At 38.9% G+C, this 15,528-nt stretch overlaps 1 protein-coding gene across 1 annotated transcript in view; it reads left to right on the top strand.

Moving 5' to 3' along the window:
- The window catches only part of LOC144014100 (sodium-driven chloride bicarbonate exchanger-like), a 61,551-nt gene that overhangs the window by 30,143 nt on the left and 15,880 nt on the right, over window positions 1-15,528 (top strand). The window contains exons 3-5 of the mRNA XM_077513634.1: window positions 10,071-10,152; window positions 13,645-13,788; window positions 13,885-14,023. Coding sequence (XP_077369760.1) covers window positions 10,071-10,152; window positions 13,645-13,788; window positions 13,885-14,023 — 365 coding nt within the window. The remainder of the gene's footprint in view (window positions 1-10,070; window positions 10,153-13,644; window positions 13,789-13,884; window positions 14,024-15,528) is intronic.

The raw sequence follows: 15,528 nt of genomic DNA, 5'->3' as shown, positions 1-15,528 counted from the left end.
ACTACAACGTAGGGCCACCTACTCTCTTTAACTTGTGGCTTGATAAGGTTCAAAATGTGGGGCTAGGATGAGGATCTTATCAAAACGTGGGGCTTACTTAAAGCTAACGTGGGGCTTAAGGCCAACCTGGGCCTCGCTAGGGATGACCTATACTTGCTAAGCAGGCGGCTCCGGTTGCTTAGGTTTGGCGGCATCTGGTGGTTACCTTGGGGTACTACACCCAGAGGCCAAAACATGATCATATCTGCCCTATAGACACCAATTCCTTGATCTTATGGACACCAATTGATCTCTAATTTTAGAATTGAGTTCAGTCCATAATTTGTCATCTAAAAGTACATGATATGGTGCTCCATCTGACCCACTCGACTCCACTCAATTCAACAGGGTCCAGCTGCAGAGAAAAATGAGCAACAAGCCATTCATCCTCACATTAATTGGCAATTGTATGGAATGCTGCATCCACGAGTGAATATTTTTTTATTTTCTTTGTGGGCACTGCCTTTTTTATGGGCAATCTCTCCCTAGAGAAGCTGCTTGTCATTTTCAACCCCATCCACCTCCGGTTGTTATGTTAATGAAAGTCATAGTCACTGTTAGCTCAGCAGTTGTGTGGGCAGCATGAACAGTGGGCCATTTTAATGGGACAGGACCACACCCTCAAAACAGGCTAAATTCTTGAGAGGATTTGCATCATGAGGAGATGATGGAGGCAAAGAAATTGCAAAAAAATGACTTGGGCAATTATTTTAAGAGGGTGACGATAGGTAAAGCATGCTATAATTCTTGAGCCTTGGAGGATTTTGCTTAAAGCATGTTTTTTTTTTAATGTTCATTAACATTATTTACAATTTTTAAAAAAATGTAAAATTAAAATCATATATTTAATTGTAACATTTTTTTTTAAATCACTAATGGGAACAGTTTGAAATTGTGAAAAGGAAGAAAAAAAACATCATGTCTGCTTTTACGAGAAAGTAACTGTAGCTAAATTAAATATTTTATTTCGGTGTTAGAGGCTTCAGTCATTTGGATGCTACATGACCTATTAAAGATTAGTATCATATTTTGTTGTTGTCACAACAACCTCAGATCACCTATTTTAACCAACAAAAGGGTTAACCAAATACTTTAATTCCGTGACAGTATTTCAGTTAGCACTAACGAAAAATGTTAATTATAAGTACATTTTATCCCTGTAGCTCATTTCACAGAGAGGACTCACAAAGTGATTCACATACCGTATTTTTATAACTATAAGGCGCATTTTAAAGTCTTAAATTTTCTCAAAAATCCACATTGTGCCTAATAGTGAGGGGTGCCTTGTGTGTGGACCTAACCTGGCAATAGCCAGATCATATCCATCTGGTACCTCTCCACAGTAATTTGGTTGGGAAAAGGCAGGACATTCTGTACAATAATTCAAGCTGATTGGACGATGTGACATTGTACACATTTGTTTTAACCAATCACGGCCAAGGGTGAAAACTTTGCGTTCGTTCTTGTCGAAGGTGGGAAAAGCATGAACATCTTACCAGCTAGAAATGCACGAAGCGCCTCTCGCTGTTCAACATTCAACAAGGAAACGGTGAGTAATTCTGAGAGAACATAATTAATTGCAGCGTCCATTCGTCCATGTTAGGTTTGTTTATTAGCCCCTGCGTCGGCGCTGGCTTCCTGGTTCCGTCACAGTTGCATATCCCGCCCCCAAACACAATGTCGCTCTGTGATTGGTCCGAACCACCAGTGGTTCGCAACGGTGGTTATCTGCGGGAGTGGTACAAGCTGTATTCGCCGGGGTTTGTAAACTCACAAATACCGTGAGAATTCATCTTGCGAGGGCAAGGTTAGTGTGGACCAAGGTCTACTCTAAAATCTGACTGTGGGGGAGGATTTCCCGTCGACACATTGCTTATATACAAGAAAGGTGGACCTGATTGAGGACAGACATGAAAGCACGAAAGACTCAACATGGTAGCGAGTTCTCCGGCATTCCCTCCTTGGATACAGAAGATGAGGACTTTGAGGGATTTGTAGATTAGAATACATAAAAAGCAATGTGAGTAAACTGTTGTATACTTCAAGTACAACTGAACTCATTGTTTACATTGTTACTTCAATAAAGTATAACCGAACTCAGTCTTGCTCCGCTCGCTGCCTTTTTAAACTCATTCACTGCCTTTGACAAGTATACTTGTCAATTGTATTTTTTAGAGCGGTGCTAAATGGGGGCGAATCTGACTATGCTCCACAGTAAATATCAAACTTGGAAACAACTTTACTGATGTCCAACCACCGGTAGATGACATCATTGCCCCATTTTATACGAAATAAACACAGTTTCAGAGTCCATGGGAGAAATGGCTGTATTTTGGCAAACCTGCATTTTTCTACTGTCAATTATAAAAGAACGGGACGGGACAAAAAGTAGGGAGTCTATTCTGTTATTTGGTAGATTCGGTTTATATATAATTATTGAATGTACTAAAAATCACGTGAGTATTGGAAATGTAAAAATTTTCTATAATGACTGGCAGTGAATAAGTTAAAAAAATGCTCTAATGCTAGCTTAATTGTTGTAGCATAATAGCATGCTACCAATATGTCTTGAGCTAGCGTATGTTTAGCCGTGTCTGCGCCCAATAGTGCGGTGCTCCTTAGGTGTGTGTTAAGCACAGAAATAGCACCCGTAACTGTGACTGTGCCTTATGGTCGTGAAAATGCGGTAGTTACAGATCTAAAAGAATTAGCCTCGCTTCATAGTTCATACAACTTAAAAAAACACGGATGGGGTGTGTGGATTGTGTATTGTGTCTTGGTCTCAGGCATCATGACCTTCAGGAGAGTAACATGACATTGGGCAAATTCTGTAGTCATTTCTTGCAGAGAAAAGCTCCTTTATTTTCTTTGTGAAGGCAGAACATTTGATTCAGCTCTTATATTGTGCCAGTGGTCATAATGCTGTGTCCGATTGGCACGTAATAATTCTTCTGGACTGTCCATACAGAAACACGTGAGCATGTCTCTTTATCACGCTTGGTCGCATGTCCACCCCTCCTCCACCTCATCCATGCCGACTCCCCCTGCAGTCTTGGTTGCATGCTTCCTGTTCTTCCCTGAAGCCTGCGTCACACGGCACAACTCGTGAAATTCATGATTTCATCTCCTCTATTCTTCCATACTATTTCTTTTAATCGTTCAAAGTCTGTCAGATTTTGCTCACGTACCTGTACTGCTCTAAATAGAAACAGAGGCCTGCTGGGTGGATATTTTAGCTCATCATTACATAATAGGTAGGGGTAATGAAATGTTTATTTATATTTTGATTTTTTTTTTTTTCCTGGTAGGAAACAGAGGTACAGAGGCGTACCGAGTTCCCACATGGAACATATTAGATCAGGGACGAGAGGTGTAACTGCATCACTTGAGGCTTATTGCTACTCTGGAAACATACGATTGAACGTCTTGAGATTTTTTGTAGTTGATGCAAGATGATTGTATCAGAGTCAACTTTGATTATTCTATGGCATCATTGATATTTGTTTATGTCGCCAACTTACTGTTCACACCTCCAAATACAAGCACCCTCACATTCATGGCCTTGCAGACAGTCGGCCCCTGTAAAACTCTGAACACCGATTCATGTAGCATAACTGCATGATTGCTACTCGCTACAATTGGAAGGATTACTTTGCAATTATGTATTGTAGCAAACCGGGCAGTTGTGTAATGTGGATTGTTCTAAGTTTTATTAGAGCCGACTGTCTGGGAGACCTCGAAGGTCTATATGATTTGTGATTGGTTGAGTGAGTCGGTGAGTGGGGAGTCGGACAGTCAAAGGAAGACGGATATTGCGAGCATGTGTTGCCGGAATGAAGAGCAACACTAGTTGGGTGGGGTTTAATGCTGTTCATCAGCTAGCATTAGCTGGTACCCTTTCAGATGGTCTTGCAATAGTTACTTAGGTGACCGTGCTGCTGATGTCCTGTTAATTTCAGTGATGTGTGTGTGGTGTTAAACGACTTCAAGCTAAAACTGTCATTGCAGAGTGGTAAAGTTGATGTGTACACTAGTCCTTTAGTTGGATCCTATAGTGCAGCTGTTGTGGAGAAATCTTTTGAAGAACTCAGACACAAAACTTGCCATTTACGACATCTATTTACAAGTATTAAACATGAGCATGTTTGCACAAATCATACTTTCCATAAGCTTCCCCTTAAATCTTTACCTAAAACCATAGTCTTTGACTCAAGATGTTTTGTATATGAAATGAATCAGGTACGGACAACTAGTTAACCTCTGTGTGTCTATTTGGAGCTTGAACTCTTGAGCCTGGACCGTATTATTAAATATATTTTTTTTAGTTGTATTTGGCGTGCTTAGCCTACTATCCACAAGAGAATTTTGCTACAAAAACGTACACCTTTCTAATCAACATTTGATGAATAACATTTACTTGCCAAGCTCTACTTTGCGCATTAAGCATGTTAGCATCAATGGTGCTCAGTACAAACAGTGATAATTGACAGTGATACCGAGCAGAAGAAAAACTGAACAATAACTAATGAAGAATTGTAAGATGAGATCAGTAAACATGGTACTGTATGTCACATTAGTGTGTTGTTTAGTTTGGAGCTGATCTGGTTAAAGTTTCATACTGTGATTGATTTTTTTTCCAAGGTAATACTAAGCTAGCTATTTGAATGTTAATATTAGTTACACATACATTTGTTGTGAATGTCAGCACCACTTACTACCGGGGTGTTCATTACATAGTTGCCAGGTTTCTAATTCGATTTTCAGGTCAACATTAGAAGAGTTGTTTATAAATGTTTAATGTCTACTTTCCTTACTTAGCTACATAAAAGGAAAAGGAAAAACAGACGCTGTGCAGTTCAACATACAACGATACACATTTTACAGGTCTTTACCAATGTTGTAGTAATGTGATGTAAAATGTGAGGCAAGCGTTTGTGTTCTTTTTTGTCAGATGTCAATGATAGTGTCATCCTAGTTGAGTGGCTGAGTCATGAACGCAAACTTTAACCGAGGCATATGAGGGCTGCAATTCTTTGGTTGGCGTTCTGTGTAACCTCTTGAATGAGTCATTTTGGTTGCCCGACCAAATCCTGAGAAGGTTCACCACGGTTCCCAGTTTTCTCCATTTGTGGATAAGGTGGTGAGACTGTGGTTCACTGCAGTTCCGTAGCCTTGGAAATCATTCTGTCACTTCTTGAGTAAACAAATCTGGCAGTAATATCGCTTGGGTGTGACCAGAGAAATTGCGCTCGGCTTTCCAAAAATTATGGTTAATCAATACAGTCAACTAGAGGTGGGAATCTTGGGGCACCTCACGATTCGATTGCGATTACGATTCAGAGGCTACGATTCGATTATAAAACGATTATTGATTCCCCCCCAGGCAGCAGAAAAACCCCCAATGTATTTTGGTGCTTTTAATGTTTCGTACATTAGTTACAAAAATAGTACAAAAGTCCTCTCAGGCCTAAATAAACTACTATTTCAGTATCAAGTTAACAGGTCAAAACAGTAAATAAAATACTCAAGTCCTCATTCTGTAACAACAGCTTTTAAGTATATTCAGTCTTCAACAGAATAAAACATAGCATTGAGCAAAAATATATTATTTTTATCCACTCAAAAGTGCACTGAGGTATAAATGAAAGACAATGTGAACTACTACTTCAATACAAATGCCTAAAAAAAAAAAAAAAAAGTGCTTTCCTGCTTCTTAAGTTGTGTAAAGATGAACATGTAAACATTAAAGTTTCTCAGAGGTACAAAAAAAAAAAAAAAAACTCAAGTGCTTTTCTGCTTTTTAACTTGTGTAAACATGAACGTGTAAACATTAATGGGATCGTTCGGGTTTTTTAACATGAATCTCAATTTGATCCTCACCTCCTGTGTGTGCGATCAGCACTGACTTCGGCGTTGGACGAGAGGAAAATAGTCCACCAAGCTGGCTGGGGTCTCGGAAATAAAGCGTTTTTCTTCTAAAAACTTTTTGTTTTCAAAAGCGTGATACATTTCCACCACAATACTCTTTTCTGAATAAAGTCAGACGCCATTACCGCCAGCCACTACTTTTCTGTTCGTTCGTTCGTATCACTGCGCGGCTCCCTGTAGAACGCTAACCGACGCACTGCAGCCAGCTAGCTGATACTTCCGCCTGAAGTTGTTTGCCTTTTCGGAGCAGGTCTGATCTCACGAAGAGGTGGGTTGGTCAGCTCAGCCATGCTTGTTGTTGTTTTGAATCTCGAGGCGGGTCCGTCCCAAAAGCGTCCCGAAGACCGCGCGCGCTACTACGTTTCAGTTCCGCGTACTTTTCGCTCCGGTTCACTTTAGTTTCGCTTCCCTTGGCATATTTATATAATCGGAATTTGGACGTTTGTGAATCGTTCTCGATTGTTCCACGGCCGAATCGTGAATAATCTAAGAATCTGAAATTTTGCACACCTCTACAGTCAACCCATGATTTAAGAAGGGGGAATTGGAGCATTTCTCATCCCCTCCGTAATAAATACAATCATCATAATAGAAACCGCATTTCGTATTTAGGTTTTTTTTTTTTCCTATGTGAAATATTAAAATTGGCCTCATGATTAGCTAAAACATACATATATATATATATATATATATATATATATATATATATATATATATATATATATATATATATATATATACACTGTAAAAAATGTAATTCAATAGATTTTAATTTTTAATTTACATTTTTTCTGTATTTTAAAAATACAATTTCACTTACAAAAGTAAACTCTAATTTTACATGTCAAATGTAAAATAACATGAAATCACTGGAACTGTAAATATATATATATATATATATACATATATATATTTCTGTTCTTTAAAAATAACCATATTGACCATTAGAATACATATATTGACTGTTAAAATACGTTCACAAATGTATTGTAATTTCACGGGTATTTGTCTGTTATTTAATGGAATACATTATAAAATTCCATTTTAAAACCGTAAAAAATTAACAGTAAAAATGCACAATTTTTTTGTTAATTGACTTTTATAAAGGTGGTAACATTTATTACTTAATTCAGACCACTTTATAAAAAAACAGTTCACATTTCTGACAGGCATGTTTACGTGTAAGAATTTTTAATGAATCACCATCTGTGTGCATGTCTACGATTTGCTTACTTGCACTGATCAGGTCTCATTGAACACTGAGCGCCAGTACATCAGCTTGAGCTTGACTTTGTCTGTCCGCCAAACCCTTTTGATCTTATTGCTCATCATCCACGTGCTCGTCCGTGTGTGAGAGAGTGACGTGCCACATTTCACTTGCCCGTTTAATCTTTGTGGGATAAGCGTCAGATGCTCTGCAAGTGCCACCCTAAGCTTGTCACGATGGACTGCATGTGTACTTATTTTGTTTTCATAAATGCTGAGGTGCAATGTTGGTTGGCGTATGAACTTTGACCCCGACGCTTTGCATTAGATGAGCATTTAAACAAATGTTTAGTCCCTTAAAAGAGACATATTATATTATGCATTTTATCACAATTTGAAATAATTCCCATGTGTCTTAATGGCGTGCTTTCATCAAAATGCTGCAAGAATAAAGAATTGTAGATGCAGTATTCATACTGTGCATTTCTTGCTGTGCTGGAATTAGCTTGTATTAGGGGCAGATCTGTCTCATGGAGTGAGCTAGCTAGCCCTCATCCTTGCTTGGCCAAAGGCGAGGCCGGCTTTCGTTAAATGGTCAAGCGGGCGGGATCTCGCCATTGTGTGTCCCTGCCGGCGTTTTGCTGTCTCTTCTTCCGCCTCGCTCGACAGTGAGAGTTTGCGGCGGTCGGCTGCTTGCGTCTACTATTGTAAGAAGAGCCCAGAGTGTGGAAACCAAATGAGCGGCCAAAACAATAAAAACATTTTTGTCATACATGGAACAATGGCAAACATAAAACATGAAAAAAGATCTCATAGCATGTCACAAGTTGCTGCTGGCTCTTGCAAAGGTGTGAAGTGAGGAGGCGACGGGGAACTTTTGAGGAGTTTGATGTGATTCTGAAATGGGGATTTTTGTTTTGTTTCTCTTTCCTCCTGACCACCAGGGAAAAAATATTGTCCAATCATGTTTATTTTGATATTCCCCGATCTTTGTGAAGGTAACTGGAATACTGCAAAAGAAATTTTTGAAAAAAAAGTTTTTTTTTTTAAGCTATGATGTGTCCACTACAGAGGACATTTTTTAAAACTTAAATGCTAGGCTCAAATACAGGTAAAATAATTCAAACGATGCTTTAATGTGTTCTTAAGAGTCTTTTAAAAAACATGCTAACAACATTTAAAGCCTAAATTTGTTCAATAAAAAGTGTTATACACTTACTTTTCCCCTTCCCTAAAAAGTGCTTGCACTGAGGGAAACCATTTTCTTTTATGATGCAATCAAAGGTAGCAAAGCCCCAACCCTACAAATTTGGTATCAATGGAAAGCTCTGAATGTCCGCTATAGAGCACAAAAGGAGTTCGATCGTATAAACTGGGTAGGAGATATTCAGGTTTAAAAAGGTCCACTACAGAGGACACATTTGAATTGCTGGTAGTCAGGAGGCTATTGCTTGTGGATAGTCTCTTTCACCCAGTACAGCTGGGCAATTCATATAAACGTACTCAGGATTTTAATTTTGATCTCTCATGATCTTACAAAACATCATTCATTTCCCGAACTGTTTATCCTCCCTCGGCGTGCTTTGTCTTAAAACATCACCAGTCCTGATGCGAAAGTCAATGTAAAATCCCATTGACATGCTAATGGGAATTAGCATCGACTTCTGTGAGTGATATTCCTTCAAATAACCAATATTCACACACATCCACATACAGGATGACATGTGGGAACACATACAGGCAAGTAATACAACATTACTCAAATGCACACATTTGTCTTAATCTATGAATAACGAGTTACCTGAATATTAACAGAATTTAATTAATAAGCAAAACTGTGTTCTTCTACTCTCTCACAACAAGGAATCCGCCAAGCACATGGCTTTCCAGATAAGGAGCATGCGTTAGTCAGTGTTAAAATGTTTTGTTGTTGTTGTTTTTGTGTTAAAGGGACTTGAAGATATTTTCAATAGTATTTATCCCAGCTGGCTTCAGGCAAAAGGTGGACTACACCTTGAACTGGTTGCCATTCAGTGGCAGGGCACATACAGAGATGGGCAATCATACATACTTATGGTCAAACCGTCACTGAGTGGGTACTGAATTACGCACAGGAAATGACATAATACACATAATTAGAAATTCATTTCAATGAAATGCACACTTTTCAAGAAAAAAACGGACATTGTGACTGGTTAGGTGGGCCAACACAGTACATGGTTGCTTGTTTCAACCCACGAAAAAGATTTATTCGCCTCTTCCAGAGCAGCAACGACTAGCTAGGTCTGACTAAGCTTAACGACAAAGCTAGCTAACTGTGGTGCAAAAGAGGGGGAATTTTGTCTCTGAATAATAGGCATATCTGAATTTTTCAGTGAATAGCCAAGGGAAGGTTGCACAGAAAAAAAAAGCATGAAATCTGAATTTCTTAATGATGAGCTGCAGTGTTTACAGGCCTCATCCTGCTATCATTCAGATTTGATCGGCTCTTGGATATTGTTTTGCCATAGCTCTATTTCAATTTAAATATCTCACATTTGCTGGTTGTGTACTTTGCTTAATTTTTGTCCTTGTACAACAGACTTGCTAACAATCTGACAGATAGATGGCTATCGTCAGAGGTGGTGAAGAGCAACACTTTTCAAAGCATCACTAAACACGTATGATGATGACCTTGAGCAGGAGAAAGCAGCCTTCACATACTGTGTTCTAATTGGCCGGCTTTGTTGTTATGTCTACAGCTAGTGGTGCAGAGTTTCACTCTTTGGGTGCAGTTTCGGACATATCTTCCCACATTCTAAAAGAGTGTAAGGTTGAAAAATGTTGGATTTTTGATTACCGGTACGTACAGTTCCAATTGAGCCCTGAACCGAGCCTTGTGTGTGCCTGTTTGTCAGAGAACTGATGAGGAAGCAGTGGTGGACCGCGGCGGAACCCGCTCCATGCTGAACACCAATTTTGAGAAGGAAGAACTAGAAGGTAACAACTCTGTCACTGTTTTTCATTCTTTCATTTCATTCTGAAAGGGTAACAAGACTGCCACATGCTGTAGTTGCTAATGGTGAGCTTATAGTTTCCCGTTGTACGTTAGCATTCAGGTAGCGGTGGATAGTAGCCTACGTGGGTGCTTTCCATAAACAATGTGTAATTCTCGTTGCTTTATCTGAATTTTGACAAAATTTTTTAGCTGAGTGGCAATAAGCAGCTTGAGGCCTCTCTTTTGAAAAATAAGTACTAGGGGTGCATCGATCAATCGGCCAGCCGATTTATCGGGCCCGATTTCCTTAATTTTGTGTGATGGATAATCGGCCGATCCCTTAAAAATAAATCAATGTTTTCCACCGATCTTAACTCCCTCCTCGGAGATCTGAAAAAGTCAGCCACTGTCCTCTTCTGCTAAGATGACTAACAGGCTTTTCATTTTTATTTGAGAGAACTTCTTCAAGTGCAATTAAAACAACATGGCAGTGGTGAGCGGTGACCTTTTCGTGTGGGCATGCTGGACTGAGAAAAATGCGAGCGGCCGTAAGGGCGCTATAGCTGAAAAATTTGGGGGTATTTTTTATTGTTCATTTTATTAATAAATATTATTTAATTATTATTTAATACCACTGTGTCGGTATAAAATTAAAGGGGAAATATTCAGGCTGACCCAGGCTGATGCGCACAGACAGTTTAATTAATATAACTAGCACTGTGGTGAGTGAAATGACACACATGCCCACAAATTTGCCAATACGTTGGAATTTACAGTATTCGGAACTGGCTCGTGCCCACAAAGTGGGATCAACCCGGGAGAGAAAAAAAAATGACATCGCTGTCATTTGAGGATTATTTGCACTGGACTTTACGACAGTAGTCCGACATGCCGTAAAGTGCTGCTACTGAGTGCAGCACAACGAAACAAGCTGTCGGCTTCGCCACTCCCCACAAAGAAAACAGGACAAAATATACAGGAATTTAAGACCAAAATAGTAGAAATACGGTATTGTATTTTAGAGGACACTGACAGAAATATTTTCAATGATTTTATTTTGAAGGGCTTGGGCATGCACCGCATTAATGGCTTATTATGACCGCACGGCACTGCAACACGGTTATATTATTTCACAGATTTTGTTCAACGTTTTCTAATGAAACAAGATTGCAACACTGAGGGTGTATGGTTCTGCAAAAATCACTATCGGCCCGGTCAGACTTTTTACAAGATTGGGGATCGGCCAAAAAAATTGTGATTGGTGCACCCCTAATATGTACTAATCTTATCTGCCAAACTGCCACTTGTTGTGAAGTGACTTTAGTCAGTTGTCACCATACAATACTCGTATCTCAAGTTTGCGCTGGCAAGTCAAAGCAAAGAAAAAAGAAAAAAAAATCAGATGATTGACACCTCGTATCCCGGAAAACTCAGAAATGGTGTTACCTGTATCTCAAGGTACACTGTACACTTTACCAGTACTGCAACAGTCTGGGATAAATAGTGCATGTTTGAAATCTATGATGCAGATCGATTTGATTTTACTGGACACTGTGACACCTCATATGGTGCAGGAGGCAAGAACAGGGCCTTCACAGTTCTCTGACCACTCAGCTGAGGGCCAGGGAAGGGTGGCGGGTGAAGGGCTGGGAGTGTGCAACACTGGCCGGTCAGCTCGAATGCAGTAAAAAAGAGGAGACAGTCAGCTCAGATTATCTTCACTCTAACCTTGTGCACATGCATGCTCAAGTTCTGCACGCACAAGTGTGGCAGCTAAAATGTGGGCAAAGCTTTCTGGAGGTGCTATTGTTTAGTCTGCAGAAGAAAAAAAAAGTAAAAAGCAGAGTGCCTGACAAGACCAAACAGTCCTGTTTTGATCAGCTCCAAATGGGATATGTTCATAGGTAACTGCATTATCTATATGTCAACATTGACTTATTAAGATGTAATGGATATTCAGTGAGAAATTAAAAAAAAAAAAAAAAAAATGGAAAAATGACAAAATATACCGGTAAATGGAGTTTGCTTGGTCTGTGCCTCAACAAGTTTAGTGGAGATTGCACTTTTGTATAACTCAAAGCTTCTGACAAATTTGACATATTTAAAAAAATAAAAGTAAAAATGAACAGATGGACCAGATCATTTGTAGAGGTAAACATAAATAGGTAGGTAAATAAATAAAAAAATATAATAAAAAAAAAAATAAATAAAACGGGTATGTAAATATTTACAATATCTAATTTTAATGTTGAAATAATCTCATTTTAAAGGTTATTTTTTATACCAATATAATTAATTAACATATTTGAAAAATAAAGTGAACATTGTTGAAGGGTTATTTGTTTTTTGTAATGCTATTTACATACATCAAATATCAAATTACTTAATAGAATAAATTAATACAAACCAATACAGTTTCATAAATACATTTTAGCTGTTTAGTTTTAGTAGAATATAAAAAATGCAACCAATAAAGTTGTCTATTTTCATGCTTATTTTCAAATTATTTATTATTAACTTGATTTGAACTTGTTTTTTTATTTTAATAATTTTACTGTATTATTCGCCACAAATCAACTATTTAAGCAATGGATAGTTGAACAAATTAAATAAAATGACACTCACTGGGATGTGTATTTTATTTTTTAAACAAAAAAATTACTAATATTACTTTGGGTGCTGAATCACTTACAGTAGTTGTGAAAGTCTTCTTCATTTGTGTCTGCATGTCTGTATTATACTGCACCCCAGTGGCCAAGTTATGCACACCAGCAGGAGATGCAGTGAATTAATCATGATGCACAAACTGAATTCTTGACATGCTATTTAATGTAACTTATATGTTTGTAGGGGTGTTAAAAAAAATCGATTCGGCGATATATCGCGGCGATTCTCGAATCGATTCAATAATCGGCAGAATCGATTTTTTATTTTTTATTTTTTATTTTTTTTATTTTATTTTTTAGAATTCACACCTTGAGCATGGAAGAATGTTATATGAACGGAACATTAAGCCTTAATATTTTATTTTAATGCTGTTCAAACATGAAACAGATTACAACCTCTATAAGACTGAAATTTCAGATAAATAAATAATACATTTTCATATAAATCTTACACTCTACAAGCTTGCTGATTAGTATTTTCTAAATTTGAATGAAAAAAAATCGCAACAATCGACTTATAAATTCGTATCCGGATTAATCGGTATCGAATCGAATCGTGACCTGTGAATCGTGATACGAATCGAATCGTCAGGTACTAGGCAATTCACACCCCTATATGTTTGTATAAGTTACGGTATTATACAGTGATTTTCTTATTAAAAACACATTACTTTTTTTTAAAGTGGGGTGGGGGTGCTTGAATAGAGTAATGACATTTTCAAATTCCAGTGAAAGTTCTCATGAAAGAGAGCTGCATTCCTAAAATATTTCTCCCCAAACGTCTGCAGTGGGTAAATGAAGTTTTTCCCCCGCTTTTGTTGATTGGAGGTCACCGTACTCTGTACATTGGGGTGCATGTTCCTCTGGGTCGGAGATCACATCGCCGCCACCGTCACCACGGCCATAGACATAGGAAGCGGTCCAAGGAGAGGGACTCCACGGCCGAGGATGGACGGGAATCTCCCTCACACAGTCAGTGTCCTTCCATCCGTTACTTTTGCATGTGGCTGCTGAAATACTGTAGCTGCAGTTTTAGCAGAAATCAAAGCTTGTCCTTTGGTGTGGCAGACACGCCAGCTCAGAGAGTGCAGTTCCTGTTGGGGACAGAGGATGGCGATGAGGAGCACATCCCGCATGCCCTGTTCACCGAGCTGGACGAAATCTGCCTCAGGGAGGGGGAGGATGCAGAATGGAAGGAGACTGCCAGGTGGGTCTGTTTTTGTTGCACCACACCACCACACTTTTGTCATCCCAGTAGACCTTTTTTCATAATGTTTGAAAACAATGGGCTCCAGGGTACTTCTGGATGGCAGAAAGTGATTGTCTACCATTATCTTGAAAACGATGACAAAAATGTTCTGTCTGGGGTTGCAGATGAACATTTAAAATTTTGGATTTATTATAAAAAAATAAAATAAAATGTAAATGAATTGGGGATGGGTGAGTACAGATACCAGGTATTTGTATTGGGCCAATGCCGGCCTCACAGTATTTCAACATATTGAAGGCTGCTGATACCAGCCACCAATACTTAAGGACCTCTCTTGTAGCCGGTCTACTATGAGGAGTCAATTGCATGCAATGTTTTTCTGCATAAATGTCATCCTTCTCTATCTTCTAGTCTGCTAATTAACTCATTTGCTCTTAAAAACATATAAATATATTTTATTTTAAATGTTTTAAGTGTGCATGTTCTCCCCGTGCCCGCGTGGGTCTTCTCCGGGTACTCCGGTCTCCTCCCACATTCCAAAGACATGCATGGCAGGTTAATTGGGCGCTCCGAATTGTCCCTAGGTGTGCGTGTGAGTGTGGATGGTTGTTCGTCTCTGTGTGCCCTGCGATTGGTTGGCAACCAGTCCAGGGTGTCCCCTGCCTACTGCCCAGAGCCAGCTGAGATAGGCGCCAGCAGCCCCCGCGACCCTTGTGAGGAATAAGCGGTCAAGAAAATGGATGGATGGATGTTTTAAGTGTCCCAAAGACGTATTTATACGTTTGTTTGTTTGTTTGTTTTTATGCTAGAGCATACTCAAGGCTTTGATGTAGCCTCTGAACTGAAGAAAGTGCAATGATAGTTATTACAAAAATGGCCTGCAGGTGGCAGAAGAGTAAAAAAGATCTACCAGGGCCATGTTTCAAAAGGCTCTTTTCCCCACTGTTTAAAAAAGATTTGTGAATAATGATGAAACTTAGCGATATTCAAATGCTTTTTGCTACGAAACGGAAACAGACAGAAATATGCTTTTTTTTTTTTCATGATGAAAGAAGAGACTTTAATCTTTCATTTGGTTTTTATAGTAATAGAGAACAATATTCTGTGGGCCTTGCAAAATCATTCAAAATCCAAGTAAAACAGCCGGGAGCGAAGGAGATTGCTTCTGTGAAAATGGCGGCGAGTGAATGAGTTAAGATGAGAGGTTTAATCCGTTTAACTGCACCACGCAATGCATTCTGGGAACAATATATATGCAAAACAGATTTACCACGTCCAGAACGTATACCGGCAAAGTGTTGCTGCCTTCCATTTGTATTTGTGTTATTTTTCGGAACAATATGATTACAGTTGAGCTCCGTAATTTAGGGCTGGTGCACGAAAATCTGCGTATAAATGACGGCAATTGTTTTTAAGTTATATACCGTTATTTTCCCGATGCGGCCCACTTGGTGATATATTTTCCTCCATGCGGCCCCTGAGCTAACATGAGTTTGACACCC

This window comes from Festucalex cinctus, chromosome 2, assembly GCF_051991245.1.
Source record: "Festucalex cinctus isolate MCC-2025b chromosome 2, RoL_Fcin_1.0, whole genome shotgun sequence".
Lineage (NCBI taxonomy): Eukaryota > Metazoa > Chordata > Actinopteri > Syngnathiformes > Syngnathidae > Festucalex > Festucalex cinctus.
This window is presented reverse-complemented; position numbering and strand designations above follow the sequence as displayed.